At 41.3% G+C, this 27,383-nt stretch overlaps 1 protein-coding gene across 6 annotated transcripts in view; it reads left to right on the forward strand.

Moving 5' to 3' along the window:
• The window catches only part of LOC113066004 (semaphorin-5A-like), a 144,405-nt gene that overhangs the window by 95,791 nt on the left and 21,231 nt on the right, over nucleotides 1–27,383 (forward strand). For all 6 annotated transcript variants that reach the window (XM_026237556.1, XM_026237557.1, XM_026237554.1 and 3 more), the window contains 2 exons: nucleotides 7,538–7,685; nucleotides 23,124–23,349. In XM_026237556.1, the coding sequence (XP_026093341.1) occupies nucleotides 7,538–7,685; nucleotides 23,124–23,349 (374 nt within the window). The remainder of the gene's footprint in view (nucleotides 1–7,537; nucleotides 7,686–23,123; nucleotides 23,350–27,383) is intronic.

The following is a 27,383-nucleotide window of genomic DNA, read 5'->3' on the forward strand; positions in this document are numbered from 1 at the left end:
TGTTCATCTCTTTGAAAGCTTGTTAGTACATAACTAGAAGCACACAAACCAAATGCTTGAATGGAGGAGTGAGAGAGGTTCTTCTTTATCTGCCACGTAATTTGTGTAACTGACATCCAATTAAAAGTAAACATGCTAAGGCTTGCTAATTACAGAGAATGCCGGCACAGACTCTACACACACACACACACACACACGCTTAAACACTGTATGTATGATGGTGCGCCATCTAATAAGTGCAGAATTATGTTTAAACTGCTCTGCCATGAGAATGTGTGAGGTTTCCAAACAACAGGGCATTGTAGATGAAACATTTGACCTGAAGTGCAGGGATGAAGAAAAGTCGAGAGAGGCATCTGTTGGGAACAGTTTTGGTCTCTCCGTTGAAGGTGCCAACTTTTCCCAGCTCAACACTTCAGGTTTTTGTTTTCAGATATTTTTATCTCTATTCTGGCTTATGCTAAAGACATCATTATTTATTCCCTTAAAAACGCAGCGGTTACTCTTGCAGGGCAGAGAAAGATAAGGAAATCTTTGTAGTTTCTACTAGACAATAGGTAAATAATTGGTTTTGCTTCAAGACTAAAGTGGTGGCCAACTAGATGAAACAAAAGGACTAAATTGAAAAATTGTTATGTAAATGTAACTTACTATAACTATCCATGATTAAAAAATAAAAAGTTATTTTAATATTAGTCTTTCTAATTTTAGAAGATGACATTTTAACAATATAACAAACGGAGTTCAGGTTTGCCAAGATACCAATGTCTGCAATAACAAGTCATAAACTTTATAATTTCACTTCATCCAATTATCCCAAGCTCATGATATGAGCCATGCTATTCACGTTAATTTTATAATTTTATACCCTTTAATGTATTTTTTTTTTAAATGCCTCATTTATTTATATTTTTATGTCTCCTAAGCAATTTCAGGATAAACAACTGAGACAAAGTTGATACCTACTAGTTCTTGAGCAATACAATTTTCCTGTGAGATGGGACAGAATGAGAATGCCACGATTTTTGAGTCACCCTAGAAACACAGACATGAGGCTTAAGACATGAAAAAAGGTGCAGATTGGAAGTTTTTCTTTTTCTTTCTTTTTATATGCAGGTGACTGTGAAGTAGACGATTTCTGCCACCTCTTGCATTTTCCATCTCCTGCCCCTCCACTTACACTCCTTATCCAAGGCACCGGCACACTTAATGCCCTTAGGTGTCTGAGCATAAAGGCTGTGAATAATCAGCAGAAAAAGTTCTGGTGCAAGCTTTGTGTTTGGCTGTAGTCTAACTAGTCTACAAGCCCCAGTGAGTTTTTCACACCACCCGTCCACTCTAATACAACACCTCGACCAGCCCAGCGGTGCATAATGGCTGTGAAAACACATCCGGGGAGCATGTAAGGGCCCACAGTTTTCATTTAAGATTTAAGGGAGCCAAGTTAATAGCTCAAAAGTGCTTTGTTAGTTCCCTTAGCAGGATTCAGTTTCGGACCAAAAGAAGAAAGCGCCCACTCCTGTTTTAGTTCTACTCTGGCTACTGCAAAATCTCTAGTTCGGGGTCTTTTGTCTGATATTGAAAGAATTTTGGATCCACTTGTTAGTGCAGCGGGGAACCTTTTTTCTGTTAAGTCCCGCTCAGCCATTGGGCATCTGTTCAGAAGTATTCAGCTCATATGTACAGTCACACTTTATTCCCTGTTCGCACACTCCTGCCAGATGGCAAAATCCTCACCACGCAACTCTGCTGTGTGTCAGTCACCATGTGGTGTCCTCAGTGAGGGAAAGAGAAAAAAAGAAAAGGAGAAAGTGCGAGAGTCAGCTAAAGTGATGCTTCAGTCAAAAAATAAATATTCTTTCCTCATTTACCCAAGCTCGTTGATTTGCAAATCCGGCTTTAATCGTGCTTAAAATCCAGTAGTGTGAACTTGGCTTTACTGACCCCAAACTTTGAACAGTAGTGTACATATTTAATTGAAATAATATTAATATTATATGTTATTTTCCTGTACATATTATATAAATGAAAATAATATTTTCTATGGCTGCACTGACTCTGGCACTAGTTGGACAAGGGACTTTATGCACTCAGGGGCTTGGAGCCTAGAGACCAACTCTCTCTGTTAATCTCAAGTCTCAGGTCATGCAGCCTGAAGTTTTGGAGGTCCCTGACAGTGGCCCCACTGTCCTGTTCCATAATCCAGCACTAGTCCAAAGCCATATATTTAACCTGGCACAGGGTGTCTGTAAACGCAGAGCCATCAACTCCCATCCATTTGTGCTCAGAAACTCTGTAAAACAAGACAGAACGCCTGCAGGCAAAAGAACTGTTGTCGTAACACTCCAGTACTTTGTTCTGCTTGAAATCCATTAGATAAATTAAGGTGTTTTTTTACATGCTTCCTCATTCTCTTCAAACACCATTTCCAATCCTCTATTTATTACCACTTCTTGTTCTTTTGATCGTTTCTTTCCCCTTTTTTGTGCCAGAACATGGGCAAACTTGTTAGACTTAGCAAATCCAATTTGAATGAACAGTATTTGCATATGCAAATTGGCAGTGAGTTTCCCTTGGCTATAAATCTTTCTTAAATGGATCACTTGACTTTTTTTATTACATACTGCATCACAACAAGTTGCCCTGATCAGTCGTTCTCTAATGGGAATGTGTACGGCTTCCTATTTTCGAACACGTTTTCTTTTTCATATTTGAAACTGGATAAAATAATGGGGAGGGGGGGGTAAAATAAAATGAATATGATTTCAGTTAACTTTTGGATTCAATGTGTTTTTAGCACTTAACACCAGTAAGAATTTTTTTCCTGCTTTATTTGTATCCTGCTTACATCTGTACAATTTTGTTCTGGTTTGGGGTCATCACAGGCTCAGGATGGTTGAGGTTATTTTTGATTAATTTTCCGAGCCTTTGTTCTGATTATGACCGCATCTTCAAAAGGAAGCAGACTTAATTTATTATTCGCTTCCTCTCAAAGATCTACTGATTGCAGTGAGACCACATGAGAGCTGGAATGATTGAGTTTATGTGTCCAATCATCATGCTTTATACCAATTACCTTAATACCAACTACTTTTCAATTACAACTACTCATAAAGCCCACGCATCTGGCTTTGCAAATGGACAGACGGGCCCGGAAAACCCACTCTGCCTGCAGACCTAATTTAGATAAGACACAGCTTCATCAGTGCTCATTACACTAAGGTTAACCTAGGCATTTCCTGTCCTTGGAGACCTGAACAACTGCTAGCCACTCATTATCTCTCGTTTGCAGTTCCTACCTGAGTTAGTTTAAAAACAAATCCTTGTTCAAAGGTAAAACTTGTTTTGTTAAGCCTCTGATGCATGGTTCCATTTCAGTTGGTCACTCTCGCATCACGTCAGTAATGACCGATGAATTGGGATTTCGCTTAGAGAGATCAATCCACTTTAAGTGTAACTAAACAAGCCAATGCACATTGGCATGCAATGATTGCATCCAGCTGCTGCTGATCACAGCGTGAGCATAAAAATGCACCAGGTGCAAGGCATACCAGCTTTTCGCTTCAGAGCCAAGCGATCACATCGTTTTGCTCCTGACTACTCTACTGAGAGAAGAAGACTGAACGAGTTCAGCGTGCCCTTTGGAGCTGTTGGCGGTAAGTTGGTTCAGCGGTGGTGGCTTCCCGTGTCGAGTGGGTCGCACACATCAGGCTGCACTATACCCTATTTGTGTTGCAGATGGTCATCTCCCCTGTGTGCTTCAGCACACTAAAAGAGCTTTTTTATCTAAAAGAACATTCACGGGTGCGTCTGTTTAAACTTTGAAAATCTTCACGTGTGCGTCACGTGTGCGTCTGTTTAAACTTAAACTTTAAACTTTACGTTGCATCTTTGTAAAGATGAAGTTGCATCTTGTTATAGACAACATACTGTCACGGGAGGAGCACAAGACAGACACAGTGGGCGTGGCGTCAGGCCTCGGAGAGGCTTTTATTAACAGAAATCATAAAACAAAGGGACTAAAAGTGGCCAAAGGGGGAAAGTGTCCAAAATAACAGGGAATCTGGTGTCCTCGTTGTGCTGCGGGGTTTGTGTGGGTCGGGCAGTGTTCATGGAGGAAGGGTCCAGGTAAGGGGCGGAGTCCGGCGGCCGCACGCGCTCCCCTCCTTGGTCCGGGGCGCGAGGGGCGGCGGCTTCTCCTAGCGGCCGCGTCTCTCTCGTTGGCCGCGGCGCTGGTAGGGGATGGACGGCCCGGCATCCTGGCCCGTCGGCCGTGTATACGGGTGCGGTTCCCATCCGGATCGCGGGTCCGGCAGCTCACGTCTTGGTGGCGCGGGGTTTGTGTGGGTCGGGCAGTGTTCATGGAGGAAGGGTCCAGGTAAGGGGCGGAGTCCGGCGGCCGCACGCGCTCCCCTCCTTGGTCCGGGGCGCGAGGGGCGGCGGCTTCTCCTAGCGGCCGCGTCTCTCTCGTTGGCCGCGGCGCTGGTAGGGGATGGACGGCCCGGCATCCTGGCCCGTCGGCCGTGTATACGGGTGCGGTTCCCATCCGGATCGCGGGTCCGGCAGCTCACGTCTTGGTGGCGCGGGAGTCCCTCAACGCACCCTTCCTGGACCCACGAGGACACCAGTGTGCATGCACGGGGAAGAGACCGGTCTCCTGAGGAGAGGCGCGTTGGGCTTTTAAACAGCGGCGGTAATGAGGCTCCACTTCCTTCAGGTGTGCCCCATCACACGCCGCCAGCCCTGACTCGTCCAGCGCCCCTCCTCTCACACACCCACTCCAGTCGGGAGCCTGGTGAAGGGCGGCGATTTAGGATGGGGTGCCGGTGATAATCAGGGAGGAGGCAGCTGACTCGTCACATTCCCCCTCCCAAGCGACATCCCCGTCATCAGGGCGCCGCCCACACGGGAGTGCTACCATCCTCAACCAGGCTCCAAACGGTCGGAGTGGGCGGGGCTTCCTCTCCGGGCGGTCCTCCCTCTCGCAGCGCACCAGAACAGGGACAGAGAAACCGGGTTTTAGTGACAGCCTCAACCAACCACAGGGTAAAATGACAATGGAAAAGTCACTTACCCCTTGTGTGGCTGGGAGGCTGTCCCCAGTTTTCCTCCGTCCCAGTCTGGGTTCTCACGAACGTTTGCAAGCGAGAGGGAGTGACGTCACCAGACGTTTCCCAACTGCGCTGTCTAGGCTCCGCCTGCCCGCATTCTCCACCAGTGTCACGGGAGGAGCACAAGACAGACACAGTGGGCGTGGCGTCAGGCCTCGGAGAGGCTTTTATTAACAGAAATCATAAAACAAAGGGACTAAAAGTGGCCAAAGGGGGAAAGTGTCCAAAATAACAGGGAATCTGGTGTCCTCGTTGTGCTGCGGGGTTTGTGTGGGTCGGGCAGTGTTCATGGAGGAAGGGTCCAGGTAAGGGGCGGAGTCCGGCGGCCGCACGCGCTCCCCTCCTTGGTCCGGGGCGCGAGGGGCGGCGGCTTCTCCTAGCGGCCGCGTCTCTCTCGTTGGCCGCGGCGCTGGTAGGGGATGGACGGCCCGGCATCCTGGCCCGTCGGCCGTGTATACGGGTGCGGTTCCCATCCGGATCGCGGGTCCGGCAGCTCACGTCTTGGTGGCGCGGGGTTTGTGTGGGTCGGGCAGTGTTCATGGAGGAAGGGTCCAGGTAAGGGGCGGAGTCCGGCGGCCGCACGCGCTCCCCTCCTTGGTCCGGGGCGCGAGGGGCGGCGGCTTCTCCTAGCGGCCGCGTCTCTCTCGTTGGCCGCGGCGCTGGTAGGGGATGGACGGCCCGGCATCCTGGCCCGTCGGCCGTGTATACGGGTGCGGTTCCCATCCGGATCGCGGGTCCGGCAGCTCACGTCTTGGTGGCGCGGGAGTCCCTCAACGCACCCTTCCTGGACCCACGAGGACACCAGTGTGCATGCACGGGGAAGAGACCGGTCTCCTGAGGAGAGGCGCGTTGGGCTTTTAAACAGCGGCGGTAATGAGGCTCCACTTCCTTCAGGTGTGCCCCATCACACGCCGCCAGCCCTGACTCGTCCAGCGCCCCTCCTCTCACACACCCACTCCAGTCGGGAGCCTGGTGAAGGGCGGCGATTTAGGATGGGGTGCCGGTGATAATCAGGGAGGAGGCAGCTGACTCGTCACAATACCCATGCATTTCTTGATGCAGTCATTATCTGATGTTGGGTGATGGTCACGTCTCAGGTGTCTGGGCATTAGACACTTTGGGGTGTCATTCGTGGATGAGTCATATTCTTATTGTGTGAAGATGACCATCTCGGGGTTCGCGAGCCAAGCTCCGCCCCGTCAAAAGGGGCAGAGTTACACTACCTCTGCCTTGATCTAGTCCTTGTCATGGTGGCAGTCAGGCAGGAGCTACTTCAGGCACTTCGCACGGGTGGTCTGAGGGTAACAGTGATGGGAAAACCCTCCAGGGAACCAACCGGGGGGACCATCACTCCTCTTGCACTCCACAACCAGTTGAGTTGCCAAAGGAATATGTTGGGCCCTCTACAAGGAGTGTTCTTGCAGTATTCTTCGGCACCCATTCCACCGGATGATCAGATGTCGATTGCTGCATCGGAGGGTGAACTCTCCATAGAGGAAGATTCAGCTGCGCTGCTGCCCTCCAGAACTGTAGCAAATGCCTGAATAAGATCCAGAAATTATGGTTATGCTTTCCCGGGCGGAGATCTCCACTGAGCCCTCAAGGTTGGACAATTGGTTCTTTGGGGTGGCCCACGCTGGTTCTCAGCTCAGCATTCCCGTTCCAAGTGGAACACAGGAGGCTTGCACAGGACACTGGAATGGCGTTTTGGTAAAGATCCCAATTCATCTGTCATTACCAACGTGACGTAAAGAGTGACTGACTGAATGAGAATGCCTCGGTTATGTATGTAACCCTCATTCCCTGAAGAAGTGAACAGGTAAACAGGGACATCACAGCTGCAGTACCAATACTGTGCAGCCCTGGTTATCGGCTCGGCTACTTAGCAAAGACCTGGTGTGCGTTACACCTTCTGCCTTTCTATGCTCACGCTGTGATCACTGGCAGCTGGATGCAATCATTGCATGCCAATGTGCATTGGCTTGTTAGTAACACTCAAAGTGGTTTGGTATCTCTAAGCAAGATCCCAATTTTTCGGTCAATGCCGTCGTGACGTCTCTGTTTCCTCTTTCAGGGAACGAGGGTTACATACGTAACCGAGACAATTTTTTTAATGGCTCTTTTATATGCCAGCATGAATTCACCTTGGCTTGATGCACCAACTACTTCTGAAATATTTACCATTGGTTTCTATATAATTTTCTATAATTTCAGGGGCGAGGAAGAGATTGAAAATTGTATTCTTTTAAGTAAAAATTTTTTTTTTTTTTTTTGATTTATAATTCATGCTTTAGAGGATTCATATTCAATTATTGAGGCCATTGTTTTTATTGCATAATCAGGATGGGTTGAGTGAATAACAAGGATATGTGTTTGTGAATAAATGTTTATTTGCATGCTAAAATGTTTGTTTCAATCTATTTTAGATACTGCAATGAGCACCTACCCTGCCCCCCACATGTCTATTGGTCAGCATGGGCTCCATGGGAACGCTGCACAGTTCCATGCGGCGGTGGGATCCAGTCGCGACGACGAACGTGTGAGAATGGAAACGAATGCCCGGGATGCAGTGTTGTATGTCACTTTCATATTATTACTCAATTGGTTTATGAGATTTTTTGAGAGAAGTTGCACACTTTTACCAGTGGATTTATATACTGTATAATCTAGCATTTAATATTTATTTTTTTATTTTATTTTTTTAAATGACAGAAACTAATGAATAGTTCAGCCATGAAACTCTTATTGTGTTTTAATTGGTTCAGTCAATTCATTGTTCCCAGCCAATTATATTTACTTATTCATTGCCGTATACCTATACCTATACATTTACTATACCTGTCCTTTAGTAGCATGCACATGGGGGCCGGGGGAGTTCGAGCCCCTGCCCCTATGAGGTCCGACGCTAAAGAGCCCTTGTGGTCCAGTCTGCCCCCGGTATGCGATTTCTGCCGAGGGTTGGATATTAATATTTTTGATCGTGGACGATAAAAATGTCTCCACGATCTGTTTTTAAAGAAATACCATTGTATTGTGCTACAGCGCACTTCCTATAATCTGAAGTTCTGGCACCGCGGAATTAATATACTGTGACAAACATCAATGTGTTAACTCAGTGTTAACTTAACATCAGTGTTAACTCAGCAGTAGAGTTACTCTCAAGGAACAATGCACTTATTCACAAAAGAAAATCTTTTTGCATCTGCTTTATTGCCGTACTGGTTATTTTCATTTGTTGGCTTTTCTGACGGGTGGTTTTTCTGAGCACAATCAAAGCGTGGCACGAAAACGAAAAAGCCATCAAACTGTGCCTGATTACTGAACTAAGTTATGTTTTGTGCTAATACTGTCAAAACACACAAGATTTATGTATAGACTCAGTTGGATATGTCGAAAATGAAAGCAGGGGAGCGCAGGCAACAAAGTAACGCAAGGTTAGTTGTAACACACGTGGTTTTAATATTTCCATACGTTAGCATAACAGTATTTACAGTATCCCTCAAGTCCCTCCAATAAAGGATTATTAGATCATCAGACCAGGCAACATTTTTCCAGTCTTCAACTGTCCAATTTTGGTGAGCTCATGCAAATTGTAGCCTCTTTTTCTGATGGTTTAAATATTTTTATTATTAGAAATATTAGCAGATATTCACTTGTAATTACACTTTTTTTTAAATACAAACATATATAACTTACATTTTAACAAATAAACATCTACCCCCCCCCATCCCACCCAAAAACAAAAAAACAAAAAACAGTGCTTTCCAGTGGTAAAAGTAGGTACTGAAGGCATAATAAACATATTAATCAAAAGTATTTAAAAAGGCAATAAAAGGGGACCAAATCTTTTCAAATAACACAATCTTGTCTATTAGGGTGTACCTGATTCTTTCCAAATGTAGTGTACTCGTCAGCCACAATTTAAGAGTTGGAACCTCTTTTTTCTTCCAAAACAAAAGAATACGTTTTTTGGCCGAGATCAACCCATATGAAACAAACTGTTGTTGTACCCGTGTAAGTCTCAAAAATTCTTCGGAAATTCCAAATATAATTAATATAGGATCTGGTTCAATAGAAATGTGCATTGTATCTGAAAAAACTTGGAATATTTTGTTCCAGAAATTCTGTAATTTGGGACACAAGACAAAGCTATGAGACAGGCTGGCATCTAAAAATTGACATTTGTCACACAGTGGAGACACTTCTGGAAATATTTTGTGCAATTTACACTTGGAATAATGAAGCCTATGAAGCACTTTAAACTGAATGAGACAATGTCTTGCATTAATGGAACATCTGTAGACCAGTTCAAGACTTTGTTCCCAGATTTCATTAGGAATTTCTACTGCAAGTTCTTCTTCCCAGGCAGACTTAATGTTCTCCATAGATGGACTCTTCAGATGTTCTAAGCCCTTATAGAGCAGGGAGATGTTACTTCCATCTCTTAGACATCTTTCCAGAAATGTGTCCAGGTACATGGGTGTAGCGGTGACATAATTGACAATATTACACTTCACAAAGTCTCTTATTTGAAGGTACCTAAAGAAGTGATTAGAAGGAATACTATATTTCTCACACAGCTGCTGAAAGGAAGCAAATTTTCCATTTATATATAAGTCCCCTATGTTTCTTAACCCTACATTTTTCCAAAACTCAAATGCTCTATCTAACATTGAAGGGCAAAAAGAGGGGTTGGCTGAGATAGAGAGTAAAAATGACATTTGGGTGAATTTAAAATGTGTCTTTAACTGTTTCCAAATACGAACAGAGTTATGAATGACAGTGTTATGATTATAAAGTGAACTAGCTATACCTTTGGGTGATAAAAGTATTGTATTAATAGAATATGGGAGACATTCCTCCTGTTCCAACACCAACCAGTTCTCCTTCACTGGAGTAAAATCTATCCATGACGTCAAGGCCCTCAGGTTTGCAGCCCAATAATAATGAAGAAAATTAGGTAGGAATGTAGCCTCTTTTTCTATAGCGTTATTTTTGTGCCTCAATCCTGAGCGAGTAATTATAAGTTTTGAGCACAGAGAACAATCATAAAAAAAAAAAACGGGCCATACTTTTTCATATTTTGTTACCTTAAAGGGATAGTTCACCCAAAAATGGAAATTATGTCATTAATAACTCACCCTCATGTCGTTCCAAACCAGTAAGACCTCTTCGGAACACAGTTTAAGATATTTTAGATTTAGTCGGAGAACTCCCAGTCCCTCCATTGAAACTGTGTGTACGGTATACTGTCCATGTCCAGAAAGGTAAGAAAAACATCATCAAAGTAGTCCATGTGACATCAGAGGGTCAGTTAGAATTTTTTGAAGCATCGAAAATACATTTTGGTCTAAAAATGGCAAAAACTACGACTTTATTCATCATTGTCTTCTCTTCCGTGTCTGTTGTGAGAGAGTTCAAAACAAAGCAGTGTGTCATCCGGTTCGCGAACGAATCATACGATGGAAATGGATCTTTTTGATCAGTTCACCAAATCAAACTGAATCATTTTAAACGGTTCGCGTCTCCAATACGCATTAATCCACAAATGACTTAAGCTGTTACAGTAACTTGTTTAAACAAGTTCAAACAAACCAATATCCCGGAGTATTTCATTAACTCAAACAGTACACTGACTGAACTGCTGTGAAGAGAGTGATGAACACCGAGCTGAGCCAGATAATGACTCGTTCCCGAAAAAAATTATGATATTTCCAAAAAAAAATTTCGCCTTTGCCACCACAGGAATAAATTATATTTTAAAATGTACAGTATATCTGCAATCTCAAAATGCATTTCCTCCTTTGAAAAGCTGGGATGAGCTTTCCTTGCTGTACATTAGCATTGCAAGAGTAAGCTGGGATTTTCTTGCTCTACTTTTAAAACCAGTCACCCACTCACTGCTTGTTCATAAAATTTCATCTCACATGACAATTGTTCACTTTTCATGGCATTTGTGGAAGTGGTTCGGGTCATTTAGAGAATCTTGAACAGCTTTAAATAGTTAATTAGCTATTTAAACTTATTTGTAAGGTATAATAACACCTGTCCAGTTTAGAAATCAAGGCTGTCAACCATTTCGATCTTTGCCGCTTGATCAATGGCACCTGGGAAACACATTGGCTTAAGAGAAAGTTCAGATGTTTCTGAGAGTCCTAATGGTAATTTTCCTCTTTCAAATTGTGTGCTTGTTTAGCCTCAAAGCCAGCTGCCTGAGATTCATTACAATATAGACGACACAAAAATCACCAACACACTGAAGTATGTTAGGAATGCCACAGATTCTGTAAGGGCAGCAACATTATGTTGATATATTTACATTTACATTTATTCATTTAGCAGGTGCTTTTATCCAAAGCGACTTACAAATTAGGACAGTGGAAGCAATCAAAAACAACAAAAAGAGCAATGATATATAAGTGCTATAACAAGTCTCAGTTAGCTTAACACAGTACATGTAGTAAGGGCTTTTAAATAATATAATAAATAAAAAGAAAACCAATAGAATATAAAAAAATAGAGCAAACTAGTGTTAGAGGTCTTATATATACACACACACACACACACACACACAATTGCATAATAAATGAAAATAAAATAGAATACAAAAATATTAGAAAGGTAAATAGATTTTTTAAAGAATAGAATTATAATAGTGAGTGTTAAAGTTAGAGGGTCAAATAAAGATGGAAGAGATGGATTTTAAACCGATTCTTGAAGATGGCTAAGGACTCAGCTGCTCGGATTGAGTTGGGGAGGTCATTCCACCAGGAGGGAACATTTCATTTAAAACTCCGTAAAAGTGACTTTGTGCTTCTTTGAGATGGCACAATCAAGCTACGTTCACTTGCAGAATGCAAGCTTCCAGAGGGTTCATAAGTCTGAAGTAATAAATTTAGGTAAATGGGTGCAGAGCCAGTGGTAGTTTTGTAGGCAAACATCAATGCCTTGTATCAATGCAGTGCAAATTGATAAACAGAGGTGTGACGTGTATTAGTGCAGGGGTTCCCAAACTTTTTAGCCCGCGACCCCATGATAAATGCGCTGCTGCCCCGCGACCCCCCCCCCCCCCCCCCAAAAAAAACACCTCTCGTCGCGTGAAATGTACAGCAAATCGATTTTATGCCCAGTGTCAAAGCAAACTAAGTTATATTTTATTGTTCTGCGTGCAAAATCAGTGTTACAAGTCTGCATGAGCTGCTCGATATCCACCTGTTCTCTCTCGGAAAGTAACTGTGCAGCTATTTTGGGTTGAACTCGTTCATTATTCTGCCATCAGGAACCAGTCGAGTAAGTCTGAGCTGCTCACACGCGTGCTCACACCCGTGCGTGCACGCGCACGCGCACACACACACACACACACACACTCATGCTAATCCGCTAGATGTGTCACTTTATGCTTTCCATGGTGACGCGTCATTGCTTGTCACGTGACATACCGCAGCAACAACAGAGCTGAATGAATGATCTGCTTTTGTCATTTTTCCTTTTTTATTCAAAATATTAATAAATTTGTTAGATATGGCATGAAATAGCTGATATTCCGATTGTCAAATATATGCAAGTGGAAGTGTTTTGTTGTTTAAACACCTTTATAACGATCGCGTTAGTTGAGCTGTATGCGCGATGGGCGCCGCCATCTTAGTTTGTGCCGCAGACGCAGTTCAGAGAATCAGATCTGTTGGATTTACAACACGTGAATTCATCCACTTCTCCCGAAATACATAAAAGTAAGTGGCTGGTGAACTGGGAGAATAATGGAGTAAACTTTAAAGTTACTTACACGATGTGTATCTGATATGAATAAAATGTGTCTAATTATAATGAAAAAGATTATTATTGCCTCTTCCTTTGACATCAGTGTGTATTTTACAAACTCTAAATGTATTGTTTTTTCTAGTACTTATATGTCTGAAACCTAAAATAAACATTATGTGGTTGAAAACACTGAAAAGTTGTGATGACAGCTCTGAGCGCACTTGTCTCTGGCTCAGCGCCAGCCAACTCGCGAGAGCACATTTGAATTTCACGTCATGCACTGACCGGTGTGGTTGTAACAGTTACACTCCAGGGACTAGCCTAGACTGATCACACCGGTGTGATCGTACGTGCGATGCGAAAGAGTTAAATTAATTGAAACAAAAATATATAAAGCCTATATCGAAATCATCTCGCGACCCCTGCGCCGGGGTCCCGCGACCCACCGTGGGGTCGCGACCCCTACTTTGGGAACCACTGTATTAGTGAAGTGAAGTGACATTCAGCCAAGTATGGTGACCCATACTCAGAATTTGTGCTCTGCATTTAACCCATCCGAAATGCAAGCCATTTATGCTGCGGCGCCCAGTTGGGGGTTCAGTGCCTTGCTCAAGGGCACCTAAGTCGTGGTATTGAAGGTGGAGAGAGAGCTGTTCATGCACTCCCCCCACCCACAATTCCGTCCGGCCCGAGACTAGAACTCACAACCCTTCGATTGGGAGTCCAACCCTCTAACCATTAGGCCACGACTTCCCATTATTTTTGGCTCATTAAAAATTAATCTTGCTGTCGCATTCTGGATTAATTGTAAAGGTTTGATAGAACTGGTTGGAAGACCTGCCAAGAGGGCATTGCAATAGTCCAGCCTGGACAGATCAAGAGCTTGAACAAGGAGTTGTGCAGCATGTTCCGAAAGAAAGGGCCTGATCTTCTTGATGTTGAATAAAGCAAATCTGCAGGATCTAACAGTTTTAGCAATGTGGTCTGAATAAGTCAGCTGATCATCAATCATAACTCAATCATAAATCAAGCTGTTTTTGAAGGAGTTATGGTTGATGTGCCTAACTTGATGGTGAAATTGTGACGAAATCATGGGTTTGCTGGAATCACAAGCGGTTCTGTCTTGGCAAGGTTGAGTTGAAGGTGATGGTCCAACATCCAGCAAGAAATGTCTGTTAGACAAGCTGAGATGCGAGTAGCTACCGTCGGATCATCAGGATGGAATGAGAGGTAGAGTTAAGTATCATCAGCATAGCAGTGGTATGAAAAGCCATGTGTCAAAAGCAGTAGACAGATCAGGCAGGATAAGTACTGAAGATTTGGATTCCACTCTTGCCAGTCATAGGGCTTCAACAACTGAGAGCAAGGCAGTCTCAGCTGAATGTTCATTTCTGAAGCCAGATTGGTTGCTGTCAAGGAGGTTGTTCTGTGTGAGAAATGCATATGCCTGGTTAAACACGGCTCGTTCAAGTGTTTTTGCAATGAAAGGAAGAAGGGAAACTGGTCTGTAGTTCTCTAAAACCGATGGGTTGAGGATGGGTTTCTTAAGTAGTGGAGTTATACGTGCCTGTCTAAATGATGAGGGAAAAAGACCAGTGTGGAGGGATGTGTTAATGATGTGAGTGAGTGCAGGTACAACTGCAGGAGAAATGGCTTGAAGGAGATAAATTAAACCAAGATGGCGGCGCGTCCACACGCAGCGGCTTCTCTCTGTCCCAACAGAACGGTGTTTTTTGTCTTGTGAGTCGCAGTGTTTTTGTACGTTGTCGTATGTTAACAGCATTTTTACAGTTAAACTCTGCGCACGCAGAACAGCTGCAGGATCTCGATCTCTGCTACGGAGGCCTTCACCATCACCGACCCCCACTACTGCATCTCGCCCGCAGCGGAGGCGCCACAAGCGGCGTGAGAGGAAGCAGAAGAGGGGTGCGGAGGTATCCAGGCTAGGCTAATGGCTAACCCACACAAGCCATCTATCCCCACCATCGTACTGGCGTACGCTCGTTGGACAATAAAATGGACTACATTCGATTACTACGCTCAACTCAGAGGACTGTAAGAGACTGTTGTGGCTCAGCAACAGCGTTCCAGACAGCGCTATTCAGCTCGACCAGCTGACGTGCTATCGAGCGGACAGAGCTCTCGTTGCGGGAGGAAAAACCCACAGCGGCAGGCTTTGTGTTTACATCAATGACGCGTGGTGCCGCGATACTGTTGTGATCAGCAAACACTGCTCACCCCTGGTGGAGTTTATGATTATTAAGTGTCGGCCGTTCTATCTGCCGAGGGAATATACTGCTATACTGCTCATTTCTGTGTACATTCCCCCATTCAACATCCTCAACAACAGGAACGACGCACTAAATGAACTGTACCATCACATCAGTGAGCAGCAGACAGCACACCCCAATGCTTTTCTCATCATAGCTGGGGATTTCAACCATGCTGACCTTAAGAGTGTGTTTCCAAAAATACACCAGCACATCAACTTTCCAACACGAGGTAATAACATTGTGGACTTTGTTTACACCACACAGAGAGGAGCTTACAAAGCCCTCCCCCACCTCGGAGCCTCAGACCACATCACTGTTATGCTAATGCCTGCATACAGACCGCTCATTAAAGTTGCCAAACCAGTTTACAAGCAGATTAAAGTGTGGCCAGAAGGATCATCAGAGGTTCTTCAGGACTGTTTCAACACAACTGACTGGGACATGTTTAAACAGGCTGCCACATGCAATAACACCACTGACCTCCAGGAGTACTCAGAGACTGTCACTGCGTACATCAATAAGTGTATTGATGATGTAACGGTCACAAAAACCATCACTGTCCAGGCCAACCAGAAGCCATGGATGACAGGGGAGGTCTACAGAGAGACGGGGGGCTGAATGTGCTTTTCCCGCTGTTAAGCACTCCACTCTCGCTTGGGCATGCTCCAAGGTGTCCATGCGTCCATGTGTGTGATCTTGTGATTGCGGTCCACCTGCTGCTGAGGCATGATGGCGACTGAGATCTCAGGGGTCGCACTTGATCTGGCGGGCGGGTTGGAGAAGGCTCTTCCTATCTCTACCCAAGTTCCCTAGATCTAGGGCTCATTCTCGAGGCTTGAAAGCCCACGCTGTGGTTACTTCCCCCTCTGAGGGAGAACTCACTGCAGCAGCCATTTTTCTCTGCGGAGATTTATGTTGTTTGTGTGACTGAGTGGCTTGCACGTTGCTGAAGGAAAAGTGTATAATACATCATTTTGATTTTGATGTGAATCTTTCTACACCAGAAAGTGTTTAATCATCTGGTTGTTTGACTACATTTAATTCTGAGGAAAAAATATTAATCTGACTATGTGAAGTTAGATAAACCGGGGATCTTGAGATAAAATTTCTTGAGTGAGAGCATGTGTTTAACTCTCTTCCTCTGAGGACGTCTCCTGCCAGTGCGCCACTTCAGGGCACCTAGCTAACTACTCTGATGACATAAGAGATCAGTCTAGAAAGTCTGATTCCCTTAGTAGACTATTTGGCTATCCCGGTGCTGGGAGCTCCTTGTCACCGTGTAACCCTAGTGAAGGACACATCGCTCACCAGTTTGGGGTGCAGTCATGAGTGGCCACCCTTCCCGTGGTCTGTGGAGTGGCTCCCAGACCTAAGAGGTCACCATGTGTTGGTGCGCACCAACAACACAGCAGTGGTCTCTTATATCAACCATCAAGGGGGTCTGAGCTCACGCCGTTTGTACAAACTAGCATGCCAGATCCTTGTGTGGTCCCAGGGCAAACCCCTCTCATTGAGAACAGTTCACAGTCCTGGGAATCTGAATATGGGAGCAGGCATCCTGTTGAGGCAGGGGTTGATGACCGGGGAATGAATGCTTTACCCTGAGGTTGTGAAGCAGATTGGAGAATGTTTGGCCATGCTCAGGTGGTTACATGTTTCCTCCGCTCTGTGCTGAGGCTGGCCTCCGGCCAGTTGAATATACTAAGCGCTGGATCAGGATGCTGTCCTAAAGCCTCAAGTCTTCTGATCTCCCCTCTCTTGGGGGTCAAGACTTCCGAAGTTTGGCCATTGTGCGAGATGTCCCCGATTACTTGTTGGCTTCTGCTTCCTTCTCTCACTTTAGCTGAGCTCTTCCACACTAGGCAGAGATTTGAAAGTCTTGCGGCATGGGCCTAGTCATTCCCAAATGTCCTCCAATGCAGCTCGAGTTCCTGAAGAGGAAAGTCTCAGGTTACGCATATAACCATGGTTCCTCGAGAGAACGAGAAGCTGCATCTTGGGGACATACTTCCTGCATTCCTGCCATTGCTTGCTTCATTCCTAGAGTCTAAATGCCGGCTTCACCACAAGTGCTTTTAAGCTTCCTGGTCTCTGACGTCACCCGCCAATGATGTCTCGCCCATCCATTGGACTGATTACACGGTTGTGTGTGTGTGTGTGTGTGTGTGTGTGTATGTGTGTGTGTGTGTGTGTGTGTGTGTGTAGTACTTTTTTTACAATATTAAATCTGTAAATTACAAATGTCTATATATTAAATAGTATTTAAAATTGGAAAACAGGAACCTGTATTCTGACGTAAAACGTACATCTCTCTTAGTTCATTGTCTGTATATTCTGGTTCAAATAAGTAAGGCTGGGCAAAAAATTGCAACGACCACTAGCCTATATTATTGTATATCAAATAAAATTATTAATTAAGATAAAATTGTATTTGGTTATGAGTTTTTAGTGAGTGGCATGACTACCGTTTAGCATTTTTCCAAATAGCTTGGTCATTTGCACAATTAATTTTATTAAGTCACTAAAAATATACACACAAATTAATAACTTTTATTTCATGGTAAATCAAGGCCTATTTGTACCTTGAATGCAATTCAAAGCCCCAGAAGTTATCTCTTATAAAGGCATCTGGATGATCTTCAGAGAGTTCTTACATTTCTTTATTAATTTCTTCCAAATATATTTTGAACTACTACATTAAACTATGAAGCCCATAAAAAACCTGAATCCCATTTCTCCACATTGACTATTATGGGTATTATGTATGGGTATTATTTTACTTGACACTGTGCTCCTATAGACAAGTTTTCTCCAGGGAATTTAAACATTCCCAAATGACAGGATTTTTCATTAAACCCCCTGACAGAGTGTATCATGCTCCGTAGTCTTGTTTGGCTGATTGTGCACTTTTCTGTACTAATAATTGAGTCTATTTATCTTGGTGGTCCATTCTGGAACGGCCAGCTGGCATGTCTCAGGTGAACTGCTGGTAATGAATGTAATCAGCGACGTCTGCGTAATGGATTGGAGGTTGTTGTTTTCTGTAAAACATAGTAGAAGCTGCATATCTCAGCGGAGTCGGGGGCATTCAGTGTCAAAGATGTGAGGTGTAGAACGGCCAATTACGATCAACACACACTTGCTGATAAACTGTATTTTTGTGAAGACGCAAAGGATTGAGGGTATTGTATGTGTGCAGAGTGGATGTAATGATGTTAGAAAGCTCCAGAGAGGGCGGGTGGGATAACTCATTAGTCAGCAGATGCCTGGAGAACGAACAGGGACCAGCGGAGCTTGGTACAGGGCATCCCCTAACCCCTGTCTCTACTAGCCATAACGCATTAGTGACGGACGAGAACTTTAAGTAATAGAGTAATTCTGAGGAAGAAAAACATACTTTGGGAGTGCACCTTCTGAAACGATGGAGTGAGTAGGGGATAATGAATAGACTGTTGGCGGGAAAACAAGAATGGAACAACAGAGAATTAGAGTAAGGAAGAGGCAGATAAAGGGAGATGAATGGAGAATTATAGAAATGAAAATTGTGAGCGGGATAGTAATAATAAAGGAGTGGGAAAGAGTACAAACATTCAAAGAAGGTGTATTATCGACACATAACATTATTACCGGCAAAAAAACAACATGGTTGATTTTGCTTGGTTAAGGTCATGTCAAATTTTTAAATTTAAGACATCATGGGTGGACCGGTACACAAGTATCAGGCTGAGTAAATATTAAAAATCACCATTATAATGTGCTGCCCACATGTAGGTGTTTGCCCATCTGAACATCTACCTAATTGAATCCAATGTACCATCAGCACCTCAGCTGATGTGTTTGAGTGCATTCTGCTGCATTATATTTCACCTAATACCCTTTGAAGAGAGATTTTTGCAGTTATGCTTTGCAGCAAATTAAACTTTTTTTTGAAAATTTTCTGATGTCTGCATATAAACCAGAAAGACTATTGAATACTTGTATTTTCACCTAGTCCCGCACTATTTGGGCTACAAACATCTCCAATCCTGCAGGTTGTTGAATATGAAAGGGCTGTCAAGCGATTACATTTTTTATCTAATTAATTGTAATAATTAATGAAAATAATGGTAAATTAAATTTACCCACAAAAGATAAAAAATAAAGGTCATTATTGTGTATGAGGTCATAATTATGTGTTGTGTATTGTGTAAGAGAAAAGCATCAAATAGACTACAGAAAGTAGCTTTAGAAAGAAATATTTTATTTTATTTAGACATTTGTTTAAACATTTATTTAGAACATTTAACATTTATATAGAACATTACATTTATTTAATGAATCATAAAATTTGAAGTTTAGAAAAAGCTTATGCAATGAGTTTCCGTTTCTGTCCGTAATGTATGTATATTTTGTAGTTAAATATCACTGCATATTTTTGCAAAGTAAATATAGTATAAAGTGTGTGTGTTTACCCACACATACAGTAAGTAAATATACATTAGATATCAATTATTTCAAATAAATGTAATGTGCTAAAACATTTTTTCCATCATATTTGTCTCTCACAGTGATGAAAAGCTGAAACTAAAGAACCGGGTTCTTTAATATTTTAATGGCTAACTATATAGATTTGATACAGCTTGTAGCTTTAGTTTGTAAGTTTGTGGAGGCATCGAGACGTTGAATGTTTAATGGAAGCATGTAATTATTGGGTAACTTGTGTTGCTTTTGTGCTCTGAGAGTGCAGCCTACCATGAACATTTCACTATGCGTAGTCACACAAGTACAACACCCAACACCCTTCTCTGTCTCTTGAGAAAACATACAGCAAAAATTTCTGTGTTCAAGCCTTTCTAGCTGATGTGTTGATGCTCAGCGAGGTAAAAAGCATTAAGTCAGCTGATTTCATTTCATCATAGTTATAAACCATTATTAAATATTAACAAAGAGAGTGCATAAACAAAAACAGATGGTCAGACTGCACAGCAAACAATGTCCAACATTTTCCATATCTTTAACCTCGGCTTCTCCCCATCCTTAAGGAGAAAGGAGGTGAGAAGATACGAGATGAGGCACTGGCAGGTGAAGTAGACAGCCATCTGAGTGCTTCACATAAGTTCTCCTTCTGTCTGACAGATTGACGGATGAACAAAAAGGACTTTTATCTTATTTTGCCAAGGTCTGGCAGTCATTCAAGGTCTATTAAGCATACATAAATGCAGAGAAAATGGACACAGCTCTCCACTTCACCAACTGAACACACGTGATTTACAGGAAATCTATAGCTCTTTGTTTCAGGAGAATTTATTAAGGTGTCAGGACATGAATCTGACTGCTTCAAGTTCTAGACACTGGTATTCGAAGACGCTCTACATTATCATAAATCGAAAGGTTAAAAGCTCATAACTGCTGGTAAAGATCAAGGATACAGGCAGTGTAGATGTCATATCAATTATAGAAATGCAATAAAACAATCAGGAATTTAAGAGGTTAGATTTGCCGCAAGTTCCCGCTGAACTAGGATGTGATGTTATTTTTATCTTTTCCCCAGTTCTTTGAGCTTCCATTTCAATTGAAATGCATTTTAGCTTGTGTAAAATGCACTTTTTATATATTGCTTCATATTTCAGAGCCTTTTTCTCCTCAAAGGCCATAAATTAAACCTGAGCAATGACCTTTTCTGCTTGATCAATTACCTTTTCAATAAAGACAAGAATCTAAATTGTATCTATCATTGTTGTTTTACATTTGTAAATATTTAGTAGCAAAAACAAAGACAGTTTTCAACATTTATAATAAAAAAAACTATATTTAAAATGAAAATAACAATAATAATAATTGAGTTCCTATAATAATTATAGTGTAATGTAATAATATTAATGGCATTTATTTTAAATTGTAATAATATTTAACAATATTTTTAAAGGGGTGGTTGACCGTTTATTTTTTTTTATTTTTTTTTTCTAGGCTTGATTGTGTTTATGGGGTGCAGTCTACATGTGTTAATGCTTCGTTTTGGGAAAAACACACATTATTTTTCACATAATATACCTTTATTCCACACCACTCTGTTCCTCTCATTTTAACGCTTCGATGAGTTCCTGTTTTTATGAAGCTCCTCTCTCAGAAATACATGACTGGATAGCTGGTCCACTGTGTTGTGATTGGCTAAACCGTCTGCTCGTCTGAATGTCCCGCCCCTCACCTCAGCAGCATGGCTCTGGTTGTAAACATTGGCATTGTCTATATTGCTTATCAATTTGAGCCTGGTGCAAGCACAGCTGTTAATGGTATGTTTTTTTTTTTGTTGTTGTCTCATACTTTTATATACGCCACTATATGTAAATGCTACTGCTTTGGTTAGCTTTTAATATATGGTTTTATCCTGATTAAAGCTGTAATACAGTAAGGCAACCGTACGTGCGTCCATGTATAAAGCATCTCATAGCTATGTGAAAATGAGTGTATTCACTGAGCTGATGATCTGAATGAGAGAGAGTTGCACAGCGTGTGCAAAGCAGGGCTACACAAGGAACAGTATTATGAACCGCTGCTTTAGAACATACGATTTTGAAACTTGTGGATCCTTTAGAATCATTTGAAGACAGAATCGCGATACATATATGATAAGATTTTTACCTGCACCCCTAGTTTTCTCTTCCTCTTTTCTAAAGCAGCACAGCATGGCATCCCCCCTTGGTTGCTGTTCCCAGGGGCAGGGTTTTTCTGGGTTTGTGACGTAACGGACCCAGAAACTTGCTGTAGTCCCAGAATTTTAAAAGATGATATCAGAAGATATTTTGTACATTTCCTACCGTAAATATATAAAAAATGTATTGTCATCAGCAGTGTTTGGAATAACGGCATTTAAAAGAACGGCGTTAGGTAACAACGTTATTTTTTTCAGTAACACGGTAATCTAACTAATTACTTTTCCCGTCGTTACAACGACGTTAACTTTACTGAACGTTAAATGCGGTGCGTTACTATGCATTGATTTAATAAACTACGCATGCAATCCGAACGCACCCCTGGCTCACACAGCGAGTGAGCAGGTGGGTTAATGACGAGATAAGCGATTATGATTGGCTAAGGCAGAGTCATGTGTTTCATGGTAGCCAATCAGAGCCAGTGTTTTTACACACATCCCGGCACACGCGGCACCAAAAACACGCACACGCGCAACAGCTACACAGAGATTCGCAGCAGCAGCAGAAATTGTGAGTCAGAAGCTATCCGATGAAAAGTTGGCATTTTCAAGGTGGAGATATAAGCACTACTTCAAATTCATTGTGGTCATAGGCAAGAACGTGCATGTAATGTGTACATGTAATGTGTGACACGCATCTACAAAGCTAGTGGCCAAAAACACTTTTCTTACAAAGATAATACTTGAAGTGCAGGATAAAACCCTTGCTGTCTTTTGACGTGCAATAAATGTCGAAAGTTATGTACGAACACCTGTCTGTTCCACTCATTTCAACTGACTTGTGAAAACTGCAAGGAAAAAAAAAAGTATTAATTCTCTGACATATAGCAACTTCTTTTTTTTTTTTTTTTTACAGTAACGCAAATAGTTACTTTCCCTGGTAACGAGTTACTTTTATTATAGAGTAATTCATTTACTAACTTCATTTACTAACTTTTTTAAAGTAACGTTCCCAACAGTGGTCATCAGTAATATGCATTTGCTAAGGACTTCATTTGGACAACTTTAAAGGCATTTTTCTCAATATTTAGATTTCTTTGCACCAGATTCCAGATTTTCAAATAGTTATATCTCAGCCAAATATTGTCCGATCCTAAAAAACCATACATCTATGGAAAGCTTATTTAAATCTCAATTTCAAAAAAATTACCTTAGGCTCAAATATTATAAATATGTATATGTATTGTATGTATAGTTATGTTTATTTAAAATAAAAACAAAAAAAATATATAATATGAATTATAAATAAATTGTCTTATATAAACTGATCATATATTTTGCTGGTTTGTATAGGAATTCCAGTCTTGTAATACCCTCCCTTGCCCGGATCTGAAGAAGACCACTCCCTGGACCCCATGGACGCCGGTGAATATCTCAGATAATGGCGGCCACTATGAGCAGCGGTTCAGATACACCTGTAAGGCAAGAGTAACGGAGCCCAGTCTGCTGGAAGTAGGGAGACAGCGGATTGAGATGAGGTACTGCTCCAGCGACGGCTCCACGGGCTGCTCCACAGATGGTGAGATCTCATTCTGTCTCCCTTGCCTGCAATTCTTCATTTGTCACTCAGCTTTTGCCTTTTCTCTGCTCTCATCTTGCTTTTTTCCCTGTGTCTTTGATGAAGTGAGCCCATTGTGACTCTGAGTCAAGCCATTTGATCTATTTGTCCATCAGTGGAAAGACAACATGATGTGCTTTAATTCTTCTCTCTTTCTTTCACTCTCGCTCTCTTGTCAATGTGGGTTCATAGGTTTTTGGAGTGTCGTTTCACCCAACACAAGTGCTCTTGGCTGGATTCTGCCTCAGAGAGACACGAGGAACATGCTAATGAAGTCAAATCAGTGAATGTGATTTCTTTCAGTGGTCGGGGGTCTTCCTCTCTGGCAAAGTGCAACACTTGCACTTAATTTAATTTATTTACCTCCCTGCATTAGGTTTCACATCTGCGAACTAGCTGCGGTTTCTAAACAAGCTGTCAACTGAGTTATGGGAATCAAAGTGGTGCCGAGATATTAGACGGATATGTAGTGGAAACAGTAACGTATGTTTATGAGAGATGTTTATAGACACTCATATTCTGGAGTCAAGCTCTGATCTTCAAAAGACATTCACTAAGAGATACCACACACAAAGCTCTTTTTAGGCTATTTTTCTTAGATTTTCCATCTCACTAATATCCATTTCGTTTTATGAGCGAGTCAGAGCCATATAAGGACCAGCACAGAAACATTTAATTTGCCAGTTTGTGGAAATCTTTTGTTGCTTTTAAATGCAGCTTTTCCTTTTGAAAGCTAAAATGCAAGAAATCAGCCCCATATGTTTAATTATGTGTTAAGTTGCGTCTATATATATATATATACACTTTATTAAGGAAGGATGCATTAATTTGATCAAAAGTGCTCATAAATACATTTATAATGTTACAAAAGATATTTCAAGTAAAATATGTATATATAGCCTATGCTGTATATATATTCTTGTGTGTAGAGTTGAATACACACACACACACACACACACACACATACTGTATATATACATACATAAATATACTGTACACACATACATTTAATGTTACAAAGTTTTTAATTTCTAATAAATGCTGTACTTTTGAACTTATTTTGAACTCTGTTCATCTAAGAATCCTGAAACAGTCTACATGGATATTAATACGAATTTTAATTTAACATAACATTTTAACTCTGATATATAAAATGTTTCTTGAGCGGCAGATCAGCATATTCAAAGAATTTCTGAAGGATCATGTGACACTGGTGACTGGACTAATGGCTATTAAAACTATGCTAATGTCAAAATAATACTAATTTTACAAAAATTTTATTCAATTAAATCCAGTCTTGGTGAGTATAAGATAATTATTTACCTTCACATATAAAAATGTGCAAATACATACATACACAGCCATTTTTAGAGGTGTTATCATCATCTGCAAAGTTAGTTTTAATATTTATCTTTAGTATTCCTGGCGATCTGTATTTCTCTGACACGTCATACTCTCATGTGCTGCATCAGTATTTTTCACAAATATTAAGTGCCCAACATACACATGAATAATTTCTGCATTTAACCCATAATTTAACTTGAAGCACCCAGCTACACTGCTGCATGCCCCGCCATGACAGATGTTTCTTCTAAGGGCTTTCGGACAGTTGTTAATATGCTGCATATCGTACAGAGGAGGCCTAGACCTATAATCACCTTCACACTAAAGATGTTGATGTCAGTGAAGCCACAAGGGAAGATGAGTTCTAAAATGAATGGGCTGCCACTTGGCCAAGATTTAGCCTCACGTCTCGGCTGTCCCATATCGATTTGAATCCTTAAGCCATGCCTGTGTGAAAAAGAGGGTGATAAAACACAGCGTCTTATTGCACAGAGTTCATGTGGAACAATCTCAAGTGGAGGAATGACAGTATGTGGTTACATCAATGGTTCGAAACTAGAATATTGTCAACACAATATTCGTGTTGATTAAGTACTGAATGACTTAGAATTAGATTAGCTGGTAAGCTAATACCAATCTTTGAAGCATACTATGTATTATGTTAAAATCAGCTCTTTTCATTTTGTAAAATGTATTTATAAAAGCACTAAGGCATTCCGTTTTCTGCAGATGAACTGAATGAGCAGGTCTCTAGAAGTCACCTTGGCATTGTCAAGTAGAAGTCACGTGTTTGTTGCTATTTTGTCAAGGCTTTGAGGTCTGACATTTTCAGATTGGAAATGCATTTGATGTCAGTTTTTTTGTGAGGCTAATATAAATCGGCTTTGTGCAGATAAGGTTCCTTGATTTCTCTGCTGTCTTTTTAAGAGCAAATTAAAGAAATTATCAGTGTCCGCACCAGCTGCCGTTATTCACACACTGATTCAGTGAGCTGCAGTCTGTTTACTTAATTATTATAAGTAGATTATCCTAAATAAAAATATAAAACATTGTCAGATAACAACATCACTTTCTTTGATAAACTGCTGCCTGTGTTTGTCTAAACCTTGATGATCATCAGTTAATTTACTAGTGTTCAATTCTGTCCTATGAGATTAGGATTGCAATCATATAGTCGTCTGATAAATTTTCAGGAGTGCTTAAGTTAACATGCAGACAGAGTTCTGGGCATTTGCTTTAAGACAGTTTACACTGTAAAAAAAAGAAAAGTAAATTGAAGACACTCCAACAATAGAACATCTCGAGACCCCTGCATTGTGTGCTGTTTTGCTCCATCTTGCTGTTGTTGAACATTTTAAACAAGAATGTCTCTAATATGCCTAACACCTAAAAAAACATATCTGATCGGGGTCATATGAACTTCAGACCAGCCTAATTATTATTAATTAGTTATTATGTTATTAGTTGTTCAGGTAACCCACTGATTAGTCAATCCAGTAGTTGGGCAGTTTATACATTAAGAAGTACAAACTGTAAAAATGAAGGAAAAATGAGCAATTTCATGAGCTATAGTTACTGACAGGTGCACAAAAAAAGTGCACAAAAAAAAAGGCTCTGTAGCATTCTTTACAATACAGCACCATTTTTCTTTTAGTGCAAGTGTTTAATGCTTAACCTTCAGTACAATAAAAATCAATGCATGCACCATTATATCTATTTGTTTGCTGGAGTAATGGCAGTGGCTAAAGTGAAAATGCTGCCAGCAGTCGAGCTACTTATCTTAAAACCTTGAGATTCTTTGCAGCATAAGCCAGAGGCCGTAGCTGATAATGGCCCAGGTTTGTAATTTGGCTATGAATGATACCTTCATTTATCTCAGAAACAATAGCACATAATTTTAGCTTGTGAGTTTCACACTATTTTCTCATCTAAATATTGTGCTGCACGGACAGCTCCATCTCTGTCTTTCTCTTTTTTCTTTCTTTCCTCCTCTTTTTCTCTGAGAAGCAGCTGATATCTCCAAGGCTATTTACTGTCGGTTCCCCACAGATCTGCCATCAGTTAGAATCCCACTCAATGTCAGATTCTGCAGACCTTAGGATCTCAGCTGGCAAATTTCTCTTTGGTGCATTACACACACATGTCCTTGGATACAAAATAGAAAATCTCACTGTCAGTGATTCTGGTCTCAACTTTATAGAGTCAGGCCCAAAAGTCTGAAAACATCTGAAAATCTGGGATTAAAAATCTAATTGAAAACTGAACCTAAACTAAATGCAAACTTGAAACTTTTGTGGTTCATGCATCGCGAGTGCTGCTTTTATTAAACCAAAGCAGTCTCAAACCAAAGACATTATGATTATTTATTTATTTCAGTTTAGTTTTTCTTTCAAATTGTTATTATAATGTGTCATTATATTTTGTTATATTTGTGTCATTATAATTTGTATAAATAAAAAAAAAAATATATATATATATATATATAAATATATATATATATATATATATATATATATATATATATATATATATATATATATATATATATATATATATATATATTAGTGCTGTCAATCGATTAAAAAAAATTCACTAATTAATCGCACAATTTTTTAAAATTAATCGCAATTAATCGCGATTAATCGCAATTA

Source organism: Carassius auratus, chromosome 49, assembly GCF_003368295.1.
Source record: "Carassius auratus strain Wakin chromosome 49, ASM336829v1, whole genome shotgun sequence".
In the NCBI taxonomy this organism is placed as follows: Eukaryota; Metazoa; Chordata; class Actinopteri; order Cypriniformes; family Cyprinidae; genus Carassius; species Carassius auratus.